Below are 21,355 nucleotides of genomic sequence, written 5' to 3' on the forward strand. Positions count from 1 at the left end.
TGCTCTCTGCTCGTTTTCCTACAGGCATTTAGGGTGAAGAACTGGAGACCTGCACTTTCTGGTACTGTGAGATGATGTGAAGGAGAATGGGAGCAGAGAAATATATTTTGTAGTCCTGGGAGTAAGAATAAGCCAGAGATCACAACCTGTTCCTTGGGAATCAGTGCCACTGGAATTTTTGCCAGTGTGTATGAAGTGACACGTGCTCACTGTTAACCCTTCCAGGAACTTATCCTCAAAACTTCCTTGCGAAATAAAATTAATCACCAAAACTAATTATGGAAATTAGGCAACACCACACAAATTAACATTCCCTGCCTGCACCCATCACTGTTTGTATTATTGGAGCCTCCTTTCTGCCTGCCCAGAGGTGAAATGCAGAGTCAGGGAGCTGCTCATACCCACTGTCAAGCGAATCTCTTCATCCTGGTTGGCCAAGCCATCGTAGTAATAGAGATCAAACCTCCTTCCCGTCTTCCAGTCGCTGAGCAAATCCTTCTCCAAACAGAAAAGCACACTGAAGTGGCTTTCACTGCAGACCAACCAAATTGGGTACTTGGGGGTCTTCAAGTAACAACCAACCTAGAGGAAAAATACAAAATAGCAGAATGTCACTGGGGTTGGGGGGAGAAACAATTCATTGTGGAAAACATAAAATTCGGAAGATATTTATTTGTTCTAGTCTACAAACACTAATGAAGGCTCATTAGAGACCGTTGATGAAGCAGACCAGTGCAGCTCTGGTAAATCATGGAGCATGTAAAGGAAACAACAGGCCTTAAGTTGTGGTAGGTAATGAAATGCAGTTGTAGTGCTCTTACAGATACAAGATCAGAATCCAGATGAGATGAACCAACAGGAATCATGTCCTCTGCAACAACTGTAAAACCACAGGAATACAATGGATCAGGATCCACAGGATCCACAGGAATACACAGGATCAATGGGAGGCTGTGCTGTCATTCAAGAATGACTGGAAACCAGGTAAGAGAGTCACAGGATCTCAAGTGCCCTGAGACATCCCTGCCTGGGCAACCCAACTGAGCCCAAAATCTTGTGTTGAGTAAAGAAAGCAATGTATTCCCTTCACTTTATCACCTCCTAGTTCACAGTGCAAACTTGTATTTTCAGCTACAGAAGAAAGAAAACAGAAGCATTTGTTTTGCTTCGTTATTCTTAAAAATTAAATATGGTCATGGGAAAATAAAACTTTAACCAAAGCCTTTTCTAAGCCTTAGTCCTTCTTTTGAAACTGTATTTATAAGTAACCTGAATATTCTCTAAGAAAGTGTATAAAAACTTACACATCAATTCATAGATGTTTTAAACTAGAATACTCAAGAGATTTAATCTATAAGGGATGGAGGAAGGGGATACCAGCAGCACTGCAGCTGGGTTTTCTACCTTTGAGAAATTGCTTAGGGAAACTGAAATCTGAAATTAAACATTTTGTTTTCAGTGGAATCGTTTTGCTTTCAGTCATTTTGCTTTTCACTGAAAAAATTTAACAGAAAACTTTAACAGAAAAATTCTCATAAATGATTTCTAGCTATAGACTTGTGGATGCAGCTCCTACAGTGCAGCCCTCAGTTCTTCACCCTGGGCACAGGGGCAGATGGCAAAAGCCAAAAGGCAGAAGCCAACATTATTTCTGTTGTAATCAAAACTCTATCCAGCACCCTAAGTGATAAGCAGTTTGTGCTTTCATCTTGATGGACATTTAGAATTTATATCTGAAGTGTTGCAAGTGCAAATTTAGCTGCCTTCCACAACAAGAATTTCTTCTGATGTTAGATAACAAGTCTCCAGCTAATTAAGTAACTGTTCCCTGACTCATTACTTTGCTAATATCTATTTAAAACAGCCTTTTATACAACAGTTTTGCTTTTTATGTAAATTCTTGGCTTAGAAGCAAAGAATTTTTTACAAGCTTCCAATAACACTCGTAACAGGAGTTATCAAAAAAGAAAATACGCATTTTCAACAAAAGATGGCAAATTAGAGGGACACAGATGAAAAGATTCAGTCTCACAAACATGCATATTTTAATATGCAGATAAGTCAAAGCCAAAAAGAACAGCCAGTCTCCTCCTAAAAATGCGTTCTTCCTACGTTTGTCTGCAAAAGGAACTTCCCAGCTTCATCAAAGAACATTTGACAAAGATTAGAGAAGATGCAGAACTTTCAAAGCCACATCCACTCCAGCTCTCACTCACATGAACCATCCCCCTGAAGCCAGGACAAGCTGTTCAGATGATTGAGGGCTGCAGGAACCTTCTCCAAAAATGTGCAGTTTTCAATTACAATCTTTGCAGAAAGCAGCGAGGGCATGAACTTTGAAACAACTCAGAGAGTCTAAAAATATTGTAGCTCAAATCCTCCTCTCCCAGAAGAAGGGAGAAGTCTTTGTTTTGGTCACATCAATTTAAGCAGCTGAGGATTAGCTGCTGCCTTTGACACCAAGAAAATATTGTACAAAATATAATGTGGAACCATGCTGCTGACAAGGTAAGGACAACCCTCACTGTGAGGGTTCCTTTGGCTGCTTCTTCAAGCATCAGCTGTCATGTGGAGCAGAATCACTGAGTCATTTGGGTTGGAAAAGACCTCCAGGACCATGGAGCCCAGCCTCTGACTGAACATCACCTCGACAACCAGAGCAGAGCACTGCGTGCCACATCCAGTGGTTTCTTCAATACTCCCAGGAATGAGGACTCCACCACCTCCCTGGGCAGCCCATTCCAACATCTGACCACACTTCCAGTGAAGAAATTCCTGCTGGTGTCCTGCCTGACCCTCCCCTGGTGCAGCTTGAGGCCGTTTTCTCTTGTCCTGTCACTTGTTGCCTGGGAGAAAAGGCTGACCCTCACTTCAGCACAGCTCCTGTCAGGGAGTTCAGGGAGCAATAAGATCATCCCTGAGCCTCCTTTTCTCCAGGCTCACCACCCCCAGCTCCCTCAGCAGCTCCTCACAGGACTGACTCTCCAGACCCTTCCCATACACTGAATTATGCCCTCATTTCACTTCTCCAGCTGGTGAGGCCTGAGGGCTTCCTCATCTGCATGACCAGCCTGCTTGGTGGCAGTAATACTGGGTAAAACCTGGAAAAAAACCTACAATAAATCCTGGAAACAGGACAGGGAAGAACACCCAGTGTTCTGACTCCTCAGGAAACCCCTCAAACCCCTCAGCAGTGTCTGTGTCATCCAACAAGAGCCTGGCAGAGAACAGAGCTGACTGAGACCCCTTCCTTCCAGTGTCTTCCCTACATCTGCAGGGCTGAATTCCAAAGGCAAATCAGGCATATGTGACTTGCATCCTTTTTATGAATTTTTTTTTATATAAGAGCTCAATGGCTGTGTTTTTATCACTATTCAAGTGCTGGTTTTCCAGCAGCCTCATTACTCATTTTCAGGCATAAGGAAAGTAAGGGGGGAATGAATGAGGTGTCCTTTCCTGCTGCATTTCTTCAATTCCTATGGAGACTTCCCTAACCCTGATCCTCTCCCTTACAAAGCCCTCAAGAATGCTCACAAATTTCAGGAGCACCGTTCTGATCTTTGGGAAACATCAACTTTTCAAAAGCAAGCACCTTCAAAGGGCTCATTCTCCCTCTGATATCTCTGTGTATTCACACAATGGTGAAATTCAACCTACAGACAAGTGTTTATTGCTGGAGAATTATCCCAACAGATCTGCCAGAGTGAGTGGATGGTACGTCACCATTCTGCCCTAATTTGTCCCTTGAACAAGGCCAACTTTTGCCATGTGTATTAAAAAAAACCCAACTAAACAACCAAAAAAACCCCAAAAACCAAAACAACCAAAAAAAAAACAATAAAAAAGCACAACCAAAAATAACCCCAAAAACCAAAACAACCAAAAAAAAAAACAACAAACAATAAAAAAGCAAACCAAAAAAACCCCCAAAACAAACAACCAAGAGAATGTGATAACAAAACCAAGCAGGATTACTGGATATGATCTGATGGCATTTTTCTCCAGGTTTTATCACTTAACATAATTTCACTCCCTTGCTTGTAGGACTTTACTATTCATTTTTTAGTTATAATCAAACACTCCTTTTGTGTTTCTTTCCCTGAATACAGCTGCTAGAGACGTTTATTTGAGAAGCAATCACAGCGTGTAATGGTTCCACAGAGGGCTGGGTTCTGCCAAACTGAGGGATTTCTGGTAGGATTGACAGGCAAAAAGATAATTACACCAAGCTTTCAGAGTTACAGGCAACAGCCCATTGTTTGTCCTGTCAGGGTTTTATTCCCCACAGCTGCAGTGACCTTTTCTGAATGAATATTGAACAATGTTCCAGGGGTGCTCACAGTGAAGTGTCAGTGGTGTAAAATCAGCCACGTTTTCAGCAGCCCTTGGGGGAGCAGTGACCCCACTGACCCAGGTCACCCCCGAAACATCAGCTCAGCCACATCACTACTGTGATAATTAAGGGACACTTAATTATGGGTGAGGGTGAAGTTATTGCCATTGCCAAATACTTGATTTCAATCAGATTGAGAAAACTAAAATTATTGCTTATGATAGCTGACATTCAGAGTATGCACTATGCCAGATGAGACAGAAATTGAAGAGTTTTTAGCCATAGATTTATAAAATAATAGCAAACACTACTGCTACACTGGAGCCTTAGGTAATTTCTCTGCAGCTTTGGATCATTTTTTTGTTTTCCTTTTTTTTTTTTGGTTTTTTTGGTTTTTTTTTTTTCAGAAAAGGAAATCTTTCTGATAATGTACTGGGGGGGGAAAAAAAAAGGACATGACTGATGACAAACAGAAAGAGATGTGGGTTAAATCCTAGGATTCCCAAAGCAAACAGACTCCTGGAAAGCACTGGCTTCTGATTAATGGTCCCTTACACTGCCATGGTGTGAAAAGCAGCAGATGTGGAAAGGAAAAAGAAAACAGAACTCAGGGGGCTAGGCAGCCTCAAGATCTCCTCTTTATCCCTGTCCCACTCAGCTGCTCTTCTGGAATGTCCCAAAAAATGAAGAAATCTTGAGGGAGATTCAGACCTCCCCCAGATTTCAGCATTTTGCCATTTCCTCACTACACACAAAGTTTATAGCCCACTTCAGGGAGTTACATCACTGCAATGACAAGGACAGGGCAGGATTCAGCCCACAGAACAATTCTGCATTTATTTCTGGGCCCTCTAATGCAAGTTAGCCCTCAGGCTTTGGCTGTAAAATCAAATAAGCAAGAGATGGGTATTGTCAGCAATTTAGACCCTCCCACTCACCAGTGATGCAGGAAGTTGGCTGAACTCCTACCGGAAGCATTTTCATCCTAAAAAGCACCTAAAGTGAGATGGGATAAATCCAGATCCAAATGCAGGTGTTTATAATCTAGAGAGACATGTGGAAAATATCTGATTTCTCATTTTCTGCTTTACCTGTTTGCAAAGCACGCAGAGCTCTTCTAAACATGTGGGCTTTGTTACCCTCATTGTCTAAAATAAAAGCTCTGTGATTCTGTTTCATTTGGAAGGATGTTGACAGGGAAGCAATGCCAATACCCCAGCAACAGTGACTGGCCTCTGGGAAAACAACTGGCCATAACTCAGAGGACAATAGGCTTTCATTAAAGAAAATTTCAGTTCCAGGCTAGAAAAGGAGATGTAAAAACAAGGAATGAAGAGCAGATTTTCTCAAAGACCAATGCTTTGTCAGCCTTGTTTCAGTCACATTTGAATGTACTCCATGTTTTTGCCCACAGTGATGCTCACTGAAGTCTTACATAAATAGCAGCTTCCTCTGCTGCACCTACAGGGCACAACTTTTACCCCTATTCATGAAAAATAAATGGAAAATTGGAGCCAACCATCAGTTTCCATTTTGCACTTGTGTGTTTTTGTGGTTGGTTTCTTAGAGGAGGTGGTTAAAACCCTCTTTCCAAACTTTCCCCTCCACAACCCCACCAATGGCTTGGCTTGGATCCAGCCCATCTGATGGGGAAAAGGAATTGTTTAGGGGACACATCTCCCTGGGAAGAAGGTTATAGGAGGGCAAAACCACAGGTGAGGTCCCAGGAGACAGAGCATGAGTGCTGAATTTCATCATTCAGGCCTTGTCACAGCACACAGTGGTTTCTTCAAAAGGACCAAAGGTAATATTTCCCATCTGTGGAATTTTAATGAATAAATTCTGTTTGTTTCTGTTGCTTTGCTCTGGTTTTTTTGAAAAGAAATAGGGAAAATGTGTGCAGCTTCTTTGTCAATGCTCTCCCCATTTTCAGAGAAGCAAAACCTAAAAAGCACCAGGTCCCTTGAAGTCTGGGACAGTCAGGAATCTGAGTAGGGTTAATTTGGGAGGTCAGACAACAGGAGGTTTAACTGACAGGACACCTTAAAGCAGGAGAGAACTGGTGAAAACAAAGACAAATTAGAGAGAAGGCTCAAAAGTGACAAATAACTTTGAATATTTCCATTTTTTCACATACAACATCACATACCCAAAGCAGTTTGAAAAAACATTTCAGAAGGATGGTGAAATTCATCAGCCAGCACCACACTGCCTTTAAAATGAGAGATCCAGACTGTACTCATCCCAGTTCAGCCAGGAGCCTGCTGGATGTCTCACTGGGATGAGCACTTTGACTTTTATTCACCCATTACCCCTCTGTGTAAAGTGGAAATGTCACTTGCCACTCTTGCAAAGCACAGATCCGCTAATAGGAAATGACATGTAAATGTTATATATTATTGTTATTATTATCATTACTCATGTTAATTAGCACTGTGGTGTTTGTTAATTGTTTGTTAAGATTATTAAAGAATTAGCAAGTTATGAATGATAATAATGACAAGAATTTGTTAAATTTATTACCTAAAAATGCAGATTATTTTTCCCTTTTTCACTATTATTTAATGACCTGGCATGAGGAGCCTCTTCTTAAAATTCTTCCTACTTTTAACATCTCAAAACACTTTGAAATGAAAATTTCATCATTCTAAGTCTTTTCACCAGCAATTTTAATGTGGTATTTAGGCCAAAGGCTCTGACCCAAACACAGGGATTTTCTCATCCAGGAGAGCTAAAATTGGTCCTGTGCCTCATCCCCCTCTCCAAGATCTTGTCTCTGCTGAGAAACCACTCAGCTTCCCTGAGTCTGAACTGCTGCATGCTGCAGCTCAGCAGACAGAGCAAACCCCCAGCAATTTCATGTGGAAATGTTGCTATTGCTTGACGTGCTCTAAATAAATCCCAGGGAGCCTAAAATCTCAACCTGGGCTTCTAAGTTAAATGTGTAAGATCACATGGAATTGATATTGCTTAGCACAAAGGAAAGAAACACCAAGATGTGTAACTTGCCTACTGAAAAGTAGCAGAATTGGACTTTTAGCTTTTTCCCCCCATTAAAATCCAGCATCTCACTGTGAAACTAAACGTTTGCACATGAAACAGATGGAATGGATCCATCTGTCATTGTGAAACAATTTGCAGCAAGTAATTACACTGCAAAAACTCCACAGAGTTTGGTGATATGTCAGGACTGAGAGTGATGACTGAACATGAACAATTCCAGACAAATTACTCGGGGCACACGTTTTTCTCATCAGCAAAGATAACACAGGATCCACTGGAGGAGATGAATGGATGGGGAACAGAGGGATTCTCCAGGCTGGAAGAAAAGGGATGGATCGTTTTCTTTGGATTTGCCACTGTAGGAGTTTGAGGATTAATTTAAAATATCTGCAAGTCAAAAGCCACACCAAGGTAGTTGTGGATTGCACACAAATGTTCCAAATTAGAAAAATGAGATAAAATGGTAGAGAAGTCTTCTTCCATGTGGATTTACTGCATCTAGCCTGGAATCTTGAATATCCCGTCCTAAATGTGCTGGCAAGTTGGAACAAGTCTAGAGCAGGGAAATAAAAACAAGCTTTGGACAGGATGTGCTGATGAAAAAGGGAGGCACTCTTACATCAGCTGCAAATGCCCAGAGGATGGGGATCAAGGGGATCAATTGTTTAGGGGGCAGGTTGGATTATGAGCAAAATTATAATTAGAGGAAACTAAGAAAATGAAGAGTCTGATTTATTAATAGTATTTCCAAACACAGTCTGTGTAATAGATATGAAAATCTCCAAATTCACAAGGACCTGTAAATCTGTATTTACATTTATTAATGTTTTAGAGTAAAGATGGATGAGAAGAACTGTAAGATCACAGTTATATGCGCTAAAATCAATGAAAAAATATCCATCTGAACAAAAAGGCAGGAACTTCATGGATACAGATTTTTAAAAGAAACTCTGCTATATAACAGGACACAAAAATATCCTGAGTTATCCCCTGAGAGATTGGCTGGATGTGACCTAAAGGGAGTTTTCTGACTCCAGTGCCTATGATTCACCATACAGCACGCTCAGGATTTTCTTACTCCTGGAAACAAAAAATAAACCCAACCAAAATTGACAGTCCTTTTCCATGGCTGGCTTCTGTTACCAGCTCAGAGCCACACTGTAATTGGATGCTGAGAGGAATAAAAGAGTCACTTTGAAAGACAAACTCTATTCTCAGTTCCACCTCTGCAAACTGCCACTGACATTGCTTTTTCCTGAACTGCTCTAAATTTTATAACAGGAAGCAGAATCTGGCCCCTCATGCAGAAGCCACAGTGGAGACTCCCCAGTTTTGGGCCAAAATCCACCAGAATCTGACTTTTGTCCCAGTCCTAAGCAGACATTGCCTCTGAACTGAAATACAGAGAACACCCAGATGTTCTTAATAAAAAGCAGGACCATTTGCAGCAGATGCCCAACTAGTCCAGACTCTTAAAAATAAAAAAAAGGGGAAACTATGTCTACTGGAGTTTCTGGAACTGATTAAGTCACTGGCTTGGAAAAACAGATCCTTGCTCATGAGTCCAGCTCCCATGCAAGAGCCCAGCAGTGGAAAGAGATCCCCTCTACCATATAATTTGCAGAATAACTGGAAAATGGTGTCTGAATCTCTGGGTAACTTATTTTATTTTTAGAGGGCAGGTGGGTAAGAAATAGCTCTTACCTGCCCTGACCTCATTTACCATTTTGCTACTCCCAAGTCATTTTCCTCACTGGAGAATGGAAAAAATGCTGGAGTGGTGCATAACCATTTTTGAGGGTTTAAATGTCACAATGTTTATAGAAAAGAAAAAGAAGTGTGAACTAGACACATAAGCTTATTTATTTTTAGTCCGCTCTGTTCTGAATTAATCTGATTTGGGTACACTGATAAGCTGTCTTGACTGAATTCAAGGCTTTTGTAATCCTGTGAATAATGTAAATAATTGTGTTAATTAAAAATAACAAAATCTGTAGTTTGCCAGTAGCAGGAGAATGTAGCTGACTTCAGCCACATGGGAAGGAGTTAAAATCAAGCTTTGTTTTCAGTCACACATTGATATCAGATCAGTAAAAACACATCCTTTGGTAATCAATTTCAAAATTTATAGAGGTGCTGCTGCTGCAAATGCAGGCGGGGCTGCTACAAGTATCTAACAAAAGCAAGAGAATTCCAAATAATATTCCTGGATCAAACACAAGATTGGCTGTTTGGTCCAGAACATGTCTTTAGGAAAGATGTCCATCCTGCCATCCTCCTCTTGATGGAGAAGTAGTGAAATCCTCACACAGGTTTTTCCTGAAGTAAATTAATACTTGTCACTCCTTTGAAAGTTTTAATCTGTCTTTTCATTTTCATGATGACTGCAATTAAAATATGACTATCAAAAGAAATTAAATGGAACAATCCCACTGCATTAACAGCTATTTTAGCTGTCTTTAATTTTTTTTTTACTGGTAACAGAACCACCACTACAGCACAGAAAAGACAAACTGAGCCAAGCCAGCAATTTCTTTGCTGCTTTACTTACTCCAAGCTGATTTTAAAAGTAATTGTTTTCTTTTTAATTGAATTTTTAATGGAAAGCATACCTGACAGACATCATAATGCTCAAACAGGGACAGCAAACCAATGTCACTGCGACTCGTGATGCCTTTCAAAATGGTGATATTGCCATTCCCAGAGTCCAGCTCGATCACATTGTTGAAAACATTGGACACAGCTTTGCCAGTCAAAAGCAAGTTCACCAATTCCTGTTCGGGACATGTTTGAAACAAATTAAAAAAAAAAAAAAAGAAAACAATAATTGATCAGCACAAGACTGATTCAGAATTGATGTGAAGTTACACATGTACATGACCCCCAGTTTATGGATTTGCTTTAGGTTTATGGATAGGATTAAAATTGGTTATAAAAAGATTCCAGATATTTTGGTCAAAGTCTCCCAAAGTAAAATGAGGATATTATAAAATCACAGAATATCCTGTGTTGGAAGAGACACACAAGGATCACCCAGTCCAGCTCCTGGACCTGCACAGACACCCCAACAATCCCACCCTGTTCCTGAGAGCTTTGTCTAAATCCTCCTGGAGCTCTGGCAGCCTTGGGGCTGTGACCATTCCCTGGGAGCCTGGGCAGTGCCCAGCACCCTCTGGGGGAAAAAACCTTTCCCATCTGTGGGTTGAACTTTTTGTCCCTTTGAATAAATCCCTGCTTTATTCTTTAACCCTGTCCAGTCTCTGTTCTAGGTCTGCCTTCCCAAGGCATCAGGATGCTGTGAGAGACAGTAGTGAAAGCTTTGCTGAAGTCCAAATATTAGAGGAGTTTTCAATTTTCATCCTTCTGGACGCAAACTGCTGATAATTTATTTGCTCTCACATCCAACTCTCAAACATCTCATGTAAGTGTTGTTTTGGGGTTCTTTTAATAAAAATGTTTTGGTGTCCCTTCTTCTGTACAATGGAAAGTACAGCATGAATTACATAAACTCAAAGCCTGTCCAGTACTACATGTCATTTCTGTATGTGCTTAGTGATGTATTTTGTATGTTGGATAAGATCTGTAAAATTATGATTCTTTCTCACTGACTATTTCTGGATTAAATTAAGTCTCCTTCAGTAAGACATTTACCCATATGGACCCTGATCATTAAGATATTGATATTTCCTAGAGATATTGATTATTTTTATTGATTGTTATTGATTTATTATTTTATTGATTATTATTATTGATTATTTCCTCTCCAGTTGAAGCAGGGGTGTGTCTAAGGCTAAATACCTGTGACAGGGTGGGTGGCATTTGCACATGTGAGGGTGCCTCAAGTTCAAGAACAGAGATATGGGATATTTTTCTCAGCTAACATCCCACCAGGGCCAGCTGGGGTGCATGAAAGCAGAGCTAACAGCAGACTGTGCTGTAGCAGTGAACCAGCTCACTATTAATAAATAACATATGGCTAAAACCAGGAGGGGAAATAACAAAGAGAAAGTTTCCAGAAAAAAATACTGCAAATTACCGTACCCAAAGACATTAATAACTCTGGTATGGCCAGTTTGGAACTGGTTTTAAAACCACTGCACACAGTTACAACTCTGTGTTTCTCCTGAAGGATTCTCTAGACTTTACAGGCTTTTAATGATATTTTTAGCACTTTTATTCACCATCACTGATGTTCTACCACCTTCTTGAGGAACTATTGTGTGGTCAAAGAACAAAAATCCCCTAGCAATAAGAGAGGAGCATGAAGCTTGTCTTTGGCAGCCAGAAGGGCAAGAGATGGGATCCTGGAATCACTGAGGAGCTGTAGGGTCAGACACAGAACCTCAGGCACCTTTCTGGAGGGCAGGGAGGGAACACAGCAATATCTCAGCACTGAAATCAACCAAGGAGTCCCAAAGAGGCAGATGAGAGAAGTGTGAGGACATGGACACACAGGTACAGGAACAGGCACATGCAGGCCAAAAAAACCAGCCTGCAAAGCAGAACCTCCGAAAGCAAAGACAACGTGTCAAAACACGAGGGAAAAGAGAAAAGGATGAAGGTGCCTGACAATGTGGGAATAAGGGAAAAAACAAAAATAAATTGGTGGAGATTTTATAGCATAAATCTCCACCAATTTATTTTCATAAATAATTTTTTTCCCCATACCTAAAAGGGCTGCAAAAGAGCTGGAGAGGGACTTTTCACAAGGACATGGAGTGATGGGACAAGGGGGAACGGCCTTCAGTGTGTAGCTTTAGCTGATATTAGGAAGAAATTCTTCACTGTGAGGGTGGTGTAATCCTGGCATAGGTTGCCATGAGAGAAGGTGGATCCCCATCCCAGGAGATGTTCAAGAAGGGCTGGATGGGTCTTGAAGCAAGCTGGGATAGGGAAAGGTTGGAAGGGTTGAAATAAGATGAGCTTTAAGGTCCCTTCTAACCCAAACCATTCTGTGATTCTATGACTTTATGACTGAAAAATAAGAAATCCATCTCTTCCCAGAGGTCAGTTCACAGCAGAGGCACAGGACATCCCCAAAACTGGACCTTTAGCTCACCTGGGTGCAGTAGCCATGGCTGCCGATCAGGCGGTTCGTGAGCACGTCGAAGTCATTGCGCACCCTGCAGAGGAAAACACAAATGCAAAACCAATTAAATTTCAATACAACTGTATCTTTTCACAGGCCTAACATCTCTAAATCTTACTGAAAAACAAAGCCAAACTGTTTCCCAACCATAAATATAGCCTTGCATTTTTTGAGTCCTTTCAAGGTAATTTTTTACATGGCAAAAAAAAGTTAAATCTCAACTAAACCTATGGGAAGCAGAAGGTTGGTAGAGCTTGAAGGAAACAGCTGCAGAGAAGAAAAGAAGTCATTGTCACCACTAGTTAGAATTTTAGAAATTAGAATTGCTGCACTGTTTGTGTGACTGAATCACAGAATGGGCGAGGATGGAAGGGACCTCTGGAGGTCCCTTTGTCCACCCCACCTCTGGTACCTGAAGCCAGTTTTACCCATCCACATCTGGATGGTTTCTGAATCTCTCTAAGGAGACAGACTCCACAAAATATCTGGGCAACACATTCCAGTACTCAGATAAGATCTGCTGTTTGCTACTCCTATCATAAATACTTGTAATATATCCATACAATCTATACACTACATTGTCCATGAAAAAAAGAAAGAAAAAAACCCCAAACCCTCTAGGTGTACACATTTATAATGGTGCTGTGTGGCCCCTAATTATATCTTGTGACACCAAAGAGAAAAGTCTGTAAAACTGCATTGCCCATAATTATGGAGTAATGTGTCCCCAAACTAAGTTCACTATCTCATAACTCCTGGAATTACTGAATTAGTGATTGGTTGATGGCCTAAACCATAAAGGTTGTAAGTGTGATCATTTTTTATCCTACAGATATAATGGAATTGCAAACATTATTTTATACTATGAATAAATGTTTAATCTAGGTTTGAGGAAAATCAATGTACTATGTTCTGGGGGAGTTGTGGCAATAAAACCCACTGATTAATTCTATGGGTCATAAAAAAGCTATTTTCCTTCAGTATCAAATATGCTGATCTCAATTGTTTTGACTCCATCCTTATTTTAATATTGCTACTGAGGTGGAGAGAATGCCTGAATACTGATCAATTAAAACTTAGTTATTCTACACACATCCAGGCTCCTCATTCCCATTTGACTTGCCAAATCTATGCATACAAATATCCATATTTTTTGACAATTGGCACAATTAATTTTGTTTTAAAATGAAAATATTTTGTTTCTGACAAATCAGGAGTTGAATTGATGTGGTCAGGGTAAAGCTAGCTGGAAATTTTCCCTTAACATTGACACACATGCTCCATTAAAAATGTATTTATTAAGTAAAAAGTCAGGACATTTCCTGTCTTCATCCCAAACTTTAGATAACTATTTTACATAGGTTTTCTTTGAATGCCAAAATCAGAATGTAACATATAATTTCAAGGTTTACAACCCTAAAAGTATTTAAAATAATGTTTAAAAAGTCACAGTCATGGAATCACAATTCCCAAACTTTAGATAATTATTTTCTCACAGGATTTCTTTGAATATAACATACAATTTTGAGGTTTAAAGCCCTAAAAGTATTTAAAATAATTTAAAGAAAGTCAAAGTTGTGGAATCACAATTTCCAAACTTTAGATAATTATTTTTTCATAGGATTTCTTTGAATGTAACACATAATTTCAAGGTTTACAACCCTAAAAGTATTTAAAACAATTAAGAAAAAAGTCATAGTCATGGAATGACGAGTCTCATTTTGAAAAATGCATTTTATCCCTTTTGTAAAAACGTATTTCATCCCTTTTAAAAACACATCTTAAAGACAATTCACAAGTCAGTGTCAGACATAACAAAGTGCCACTGACGTCTCTTGCTCGTGTGAAATCAAAGGAAAGGCTGGGGAAAGTGTGCCCGTGACACGGAAAACTCCCTCGTGCACCACTGCAAGGCATGGATGGGATGATAAAAATCTTTGGATTTTGGCCATTTTTCAGTTTTAGCAACGGCCTCATCTCGCCAGCGCCGCGGGCAGAATGTCCAACATGCGTCAGTCGGGGACGAGGGGACATACGCCACACACAATGGCAGGAAGCTCTAATTCCATCTGAAGGCACAAACAATCTGGGAGTCTGGAGGTGGATCTCAGCTCCTGCAGAAGAAGGACAACATCTGCCTTCGCAATCAGCCCCGCTGCTGAGGAAACCGACATCAGGCGCGCGGCCGCGGGATTTGCACCTCCGCTCCACGCGGGATTTACACCTCCGCTCCACGCGCCTGGGGCTCCTCTTCCCACCTGCCAAAGGCTCCCCAGCCTCTCTGCAGGTGTGTTTGTGGTGTTTCAGGTGCAAGTGCACCTCATGATTTGCAAAAATATCAGATGGTCACAATTCTCTGGGTGGTTTCTGCCACAGTGGGGAGACGTTCATTTGGGACACTCAAATCTGAAGTGTTTGTTCGTTCTGCTGTGCTGGCTATCAGATGTCAATGCAGACATAATCTATAAATTGTTATCACTAATATGACTCCCCCAGCGTGGAATTTTCCATTTGCAATTTTTAAATCACTTTAGAACAGAAAGAAAACCCAATAATTTGAAGCCAGGAGCCTTTTAATAATCCCAATGATCATCAGACGATTTAAGACTTGACTCCCTGAATTCCTTTTTAATTTATAGCCCATGTGCTGCTGTAACAGAATCACAGCTCAGTAAACAGACACTAAAAAGCAACAGTGTTCATGGTAAATATTCCTTTCTTGTGCTGTATTATCACTATTTTCCAGTGTTGTGATAGTTCATATCCCAGCTGGAGAGTGGGGTAGGAGAATGTTGGCTGCTAGAGCAGAACAGTGGGCTTTGTCTCTCCTGGTAATATTATACAATCTGTTTAAAAAATTATCCAGGCAGAAAGCAAGATACTGGTTTTTTAACTCTCCTGGATAAAGATTTTAAATCAAGCATGTGCTCCATGTGCATTTTTCAGCATAAATCATTCCCTGTGCTGACACAAATAGTGAAGTTGACAATGAAAATTTGCTAAATTTCAGGTCACTTGTAAATCTCCCAGCTTGGTTTTTAGTTGTAATGTGTGTGATTTGCTTTATGCCTGTATGAAACCAGGGAAGACAGAGTTTGGATTCGAAAATATGTACAGAATGTGGATGCATTTTAATATGCCCACAAAACTTAAATAATGGCAAAACTCAGCTCCACATGGTTTATTCACTCAAAGCTGTTCATTTAAAAATGATTTGTATTAAACCCTTTCCCTCCCCCCAAAAAAAGAATAATTATAAGCTCTTATCCTGAGGCTTCACTGTCCTCTCAGTCCTCATGCAAGCAAACATTTTTCTCACATTATTATCACACAAAATGAACATCATTATGTGGTGAAACCAAAAGATGTGTAAGGTGGCTTCAGAGTAAAAACTTAATACATGGCATCTGGAGAAATTTCCTCATGACAGAAATCACCAAAATACACCTGGTGTGAATTATACCCATATTTTCATGGTTTTTAATGCTGATGGGTTTAAGGCAGGGATGCCTGAAAGTCCTTCCAGAAAATATCTTTACATATTTTAAATTCATTTTCTTTCCATGTTCCTGTTGATGAATCTGTGTTTATCTTCAGCCTGGTTGTAACTGTTGGTTTCAAGTTATAAATAATGTGTTTATAAAGGATGTTAAGTACCGAAGGTGGACAGATGTTCTGAGCCAAACCTTTGACTGCTCTGAAGTGTCACAGCCATACTGACACCATTTGCTGACTTCCAGACAGTTATTAGAAATCTGCCTAGCAATCAATCCATTCTGGGATATAAAAATAGAAAAAAAAAATCTAAAAGTTAAAGACAGATGGACAAAACCACCATTTGAAAGAAGAAACTGTAATGTCATTATAAACCTTAGCAGTGATGGTCCATTGATAAAATACACTCCAGTGATCTGCATGGACTCAATAAAGTTTTAAAAGTGCATAAATACAAATCCAAATTTTTTGAGCATTGGAGTCTTCAATATAACATAACCTGAAATCAGATGAACTTTTCCTTAGCAAAAACTAAGTGAAATAAATGTTTTTCACATGCTTCAAATATATTTACTCTCAATTTACTTCCAGGAAAATTCTTGACAAGTCTTCAATGGAGAATAATTAAATATTGAATACAAAAGTCCCATACAAACTGTAATAGGGATAATCCCAGACTATCACAGTATGAGTCAGTTCAGACCATAGGTATCACGTGGCTTGATAACAAAATAAAATACTATAAAAGATAAATAATATAAAATAACAAAATAGTATAGAAGAAAAAAGAGTGAATTTCAGTAAGTGCTGGCTGGTTCACAGTCCTGAACTTTGAGGCGAAGCTGCCACAGAAAATTGGTGACCTCACTTTGTTCATGGCAACAGACAGTCACATTAACAAACACACAATTACAAGTCTACTCCCAAAATAGATTTGGGGCTGGCACGGAGAAAAAACTCATCTTCAAGCATAATGATTTCAAATAATTACAATGGGGATATGGAAAATGACAGGATGGGTGACTGCCTTATTGTATAAATGTTCCAGAATTTATTTTTTTTTAATACTGGCACATGGCAAAGGTTTTAAATGAATGTTCAAAGAAGAAGGAAAGAACCTCCCTAAAAACCAAAAAATAAAATATTGGGATAAGTTTGGGATTCAGACCAGGGAAAGCAAGGAAGTGGCTTTATTCTTTATTTATCACTTTGGCCACACACCTGCTAATTTCACAAAGTTCTTAAAATGGTCTGAGGTACTCATGCAGGTTAATTCATCAGCTCTGCTGCTCCACTGTGCTGACAGAATATGGGAAGTATTTAAGTATTTATATTTCACAGGGATAGATCTGATGGGAAAAATGATTAATCTATTGGCATGTTCAATCCACTATTTCATTTTTTTAAAGAAATTATCTTACTGACTGAATGCAATGTGTTCCTGAGTGCAACAGAACAAGCAAAGATATTAAATCTGTATCTGTCTCACTACATTGACCTTGAATAATCTGAATGTGTGAAAGTAACCTGCTAAAATTTGGCCAAAATCTGATCATTTATTTGTTACTGCTACATTTTGTAGTAGAATCATACTTAATTCTTCCACACCTCTGCAGTCTTTTAATCAATGTCCTTTATTTCCCTAAAATAAAAAAAAATACTTTCTGAAATGCTTTGATTCGCTAAAGAAAAGGGAAAAGGGAAAAAACATGGTTGGAAAGATGAAAAAATTGATTAATCACTTCAGGGCAGGGTTCATATCACTGATTTTTATATCTAAAGATGAACACATAGACAATCACTCTGGAATTCTTTACATTTGTGTACATGGAAAGAAACTGGTACATCCTGAAGGAAATTTAGGTGACCATGCTCAGGTAATTTGCAAAGTAGAGGAAGAAACTTCAGGAAAATTCCTTTTCTCCATCTGATGAACACAGGAAAAGGAGCCTGCCACAACCTGGCCATGGCCATCAAACTTCTAAATACTGAGGACTGGAGGGATAAATCACAAATATTCTGGCACTGAAGAAAGACTGAGTATTTTTTAATTTTTCTAGATGAAAAGCTGAGAAGTGAGAAATAAGGTTGCTAGAGAAATAAAAACACCCTGAAGCCATTCTTTGAAGAAGACTCCTCAACTGGACAAACCAATTAAAAGCTCAATTTCTTTAAGTTAACTTACTACAGATTTTTGCTCAACAGAATCTGAGCATTTAGATATTATAGGGTCAGAGGAATTTCTGATGGTCAGAAGGAAGGAGAGTTAAAAATCTGGAGCAATTTTCCTGTGGGAAGAGGCTGCAGAGACCAGGATCATTTCACTCCAGCAGGACACAACTGGTGGACTCCAAGGTAAGGCAATGATTAAAGAACATTTCCTCACTACTTTTCAAAGTTGAATTCCACACCACTCCTTAAACTTAATGGGTAATTCAAGGAAAAAAAATAAAAAAAGGAAAAGCTTTTTAACAAAACACATTTCTGCAGTGGGGAGCTCATTGCCACAGGGGCTGTGGAGGCCAAAAGGATTAAAGGGTTTAGAGAAAATTTGTGGAGGGCAGGTTTCATCAAGGGCTAATAAACTCAGTGACCTGGGCACAACTGGCAGCTTGGGAAATCCTGGGATTACCGCTGGAAACATGGAGAATATTCCAGCAGAATGATCCTTCACTGCATTTCTTAAAGAGTTTCCTGTCTTTTCCCTATCAAACACAAGCTACCAGGCTTGCAGAACCTTTCCTTGATCCTACAGGAGCAGTCCTATGGAACCAAGGGGCAGCTAAACCCACAAATCTCAGGTTGTCCCCAGAATATTCCATGTTTATATCAGCCCTTGTGTGGATTACAACCAGAATAAAGCAGAATTGTGGAGAGGGAGAAGAGAAGATGATGTTCTCTGCATGTGGCAGGTAAAACCCAGCCATCCCAGTTACTCTCTTTCACAGAAATTCAAATTTCTTGGTTGTTTTCTCAGCTTTCCATGCTCTTCTCAGTGGTAGCTCAGGCCCCTGGAATTTGGTCACACTCTGATGAGGTTTACTGATGCACTTTCTCTCTGTACTAACACTGATCTTTAAATTAAATCTGTGCCTTTCTTGTTTATTTACAACCACCACTATCCCTGTTTTTAGGAAATAGTTATGTCCCACCTCAAATTTTGCTTTTTTTAAGGCTAGAAAACATAAAACCTTCTGTTCTTTTGGAATTCTTCTTTGATAAAACATTCCTTCTTCCCTGGTCTGTGCTTTTCCTACACTTCCCCCGGATTTAATGTGTGAACCCAGCCTGCCATGGGGTTTCTCTAAGGACACATCAGTGCCTTGCACAATCCATTAACATTTCTACACCTCCTAAAACTATTCTGATACACCCTCAGAGCAGATCCAAGGCTATTTTTTAATGCTGGCTCAGAGGCGCTGTGTGCTCTGCTGCTCCTCATCCTGCCATTCACAGCTGATGAACCCCCCAGGACAGCAGTGAGCAGGCTCTGTTTACAAAACCTCGCACTTTCTGTAGTGAAAATAAATTCCTTTTTTATTGCCCTCATCAGGAGGCTGAGCCAAATCTTTTTTACAGCACGATTTGCTCTCTGTATTGACAGGGCCTTTCAGCTTTTCAGTCATCAGGTCACTTCAGCAGCACACCACTCCCTTTTTCCATCTCAGTGTCCCACATGTTATTAAAAACAAAAGTGTGTGGGGGGGAATATAGCTCCTCCAGAACTTTGCACTAATATTTACACTAAAAATTTTGGAATCAAATCAAATCAAATTTGGCCCCTTACCTTCCTGAAACACACTTGGAACCCCAAGAATTAGAGCTCCTGGGTTCTGTGAAATTGGATTTTTTTTTAAATACACAGGAAGGAATCAGTCTAAAACCTTTAAAAAGTTTTTCCCTGTCAGCCCTGTGTACAAGAATCAAAACTTTTGATACAATATTAATTCTGGTAGCCTTTCTATAGTAATGCCTCCCCTGCATCTGCCATCAGGAATGTTTTAATTCATAAAGATCAAGTCTGAGCCTTTTAATGGCTGGAATTTTTTAACTAAAAGATTATTTTTAAATAGGTATGTATGTGATAATTTTTGATAATAATTGTATTAATCACGATACTTTTCAATGTGAGCAGTGATTAAGTAGTAATACCATTAAAAGAGTGGTTTTGGTGGAAAGGCAAAGGGGGAGATGTTGGTGTACACAAAGCAGAGAGTACTTTGGACCTTATTAGCATAAAAGATTTGGTAAGAGGATGCTTTGGCAAGAGCAAACAGAACTTTGAGAAGTAAATCAAGATTGCAAGAAATCAAATCAGACTGATTTACTGGAAAAAAAGACAATTACATCAGACTTCTGCAAGCAGGAGATGTTTAAAATGTGTAAGTTTGTTTGTGTGACCTTTAACCCAATCATTGCAGTAAACATCACTAGCCTTCCTAAAACAGTATATAAGCATTTGTAGTCCAGAATAAAATCAGATTCTCTGACCATCACGCGAGTCCCCACTTCCCTCTTCATCACTGATATTAATGTGGGGAATAAAACATCTTTAATGCCAGACTGATCATTGACAAACTCCATCAGTCACCTTGCCCATCATGCTAACAACTTTTCTGAGTCTCTTTCCTCATCACCTTCAGAATTCTTAAAATATGTGCTATTTTCACATTAGTAACTGATTTTTCATTTGACATATCAAATAAAAATCTTTTATTAGGTCCCCATAAACTAATTTTATTATCTTTTTTTTTTTTTTAGTTTAATCAACAATTCTCTATTTACTCCTGTAACTGCAAGTCACGTTACTCTATATTTAAATAAGGCATGACAAAGGTAAGCTTTTAGGATCAGGTCCATTCATAAAGTCTGGCAAAGCAAGAGAAAGCTTCAAAGTGCTGAATAAACTTAGCAATGAGGTATAGGTACAAAGGTACCTGGTTTATTTTTTCCTTCCCATTGTGTAGCCACCACCACTTTTTCAGGTTAAATTCCACCTGCCACAAATTGGATGCAGTTATTATGCATGGACTTCAACCAGCCATGCTGGCTTTGCACCGTGCTGCTCTCCTTACTGAAAGGCAGAATATCAGTTTAGACTTGGAGCATTCTTTACATTATTCCTGATATCAGCCACCTCCACTCTTCACAGAAACCTCACATCTTTTCCTGATATCTTTGTATTGATATGATAAGGAAATCATTTGTTGTTTCATTTCCTCACATCTGACCTCACCTGAACCACATTTTTTCTCCATATTCCAACCAGGACTCAGACCACTGATGACAGAGAAGGTTGCTGCTCACCACAATTTTGTCATTCCTCTGCACTATTTCAAGAAGTCAGAAAACTCCCCAGAGAATGAGCTAATAATCTTCTCTTTCTTCAGTTCCTCAGCTTTTTGATTTATCCTGATCAGTTCCACAAGGAGCTG

The 21,355-nt window shown here is 39.5% G+C and overlaps 1 protein-coding gene across 2 annotated transcripts in view; it reads right to left on the bottom strand.

Moving 5' to 3' along the window:
- Positions 1-21,355, bottom strand: part of MINDY4 (MINDY lysine 48 deubiquitinase 4) — a 70,526-nt gene that overhangs the window by 9,606 nt on the left and 39,565 nt on the right. For both annotated transcript variants that reach the window (XM_039726614.1, XM_039726613.1), the window contains exons 14-16: positions 12,396-12,459; positions 9,949-10,110; positions 402-582 (exon numbers count right to left, since the gene is read on the bottom strand). In XM_039726614.1, the coding sequence (XP_039582548.1) occupies positions 402-582; positions 9,949-10,110; positions 12,396-12,459 (407 nt within the window). The remainder of the gene's footprint in view (positions 1-401; positions 583-9,948; positions 10,111-12,395; positions 12,460-21,355) is intronic.

The sequence above is a fragment of the Passer montanus genome, unplaced genomic scaffold (assembly GCF_014805655.1).
Source record: "Passer montanus isolate IOZ18808 unplaced genomic scaffold, ASM1480565v1 scaffold59, whole genome shotgun sequence".
Classification (NCBI taxonomy): domain Eukaryota; kingdom Metazoa; phylum Chordata; class Aves; order Passeriformes; family Passeridae; genus Passer; species Passer montanus.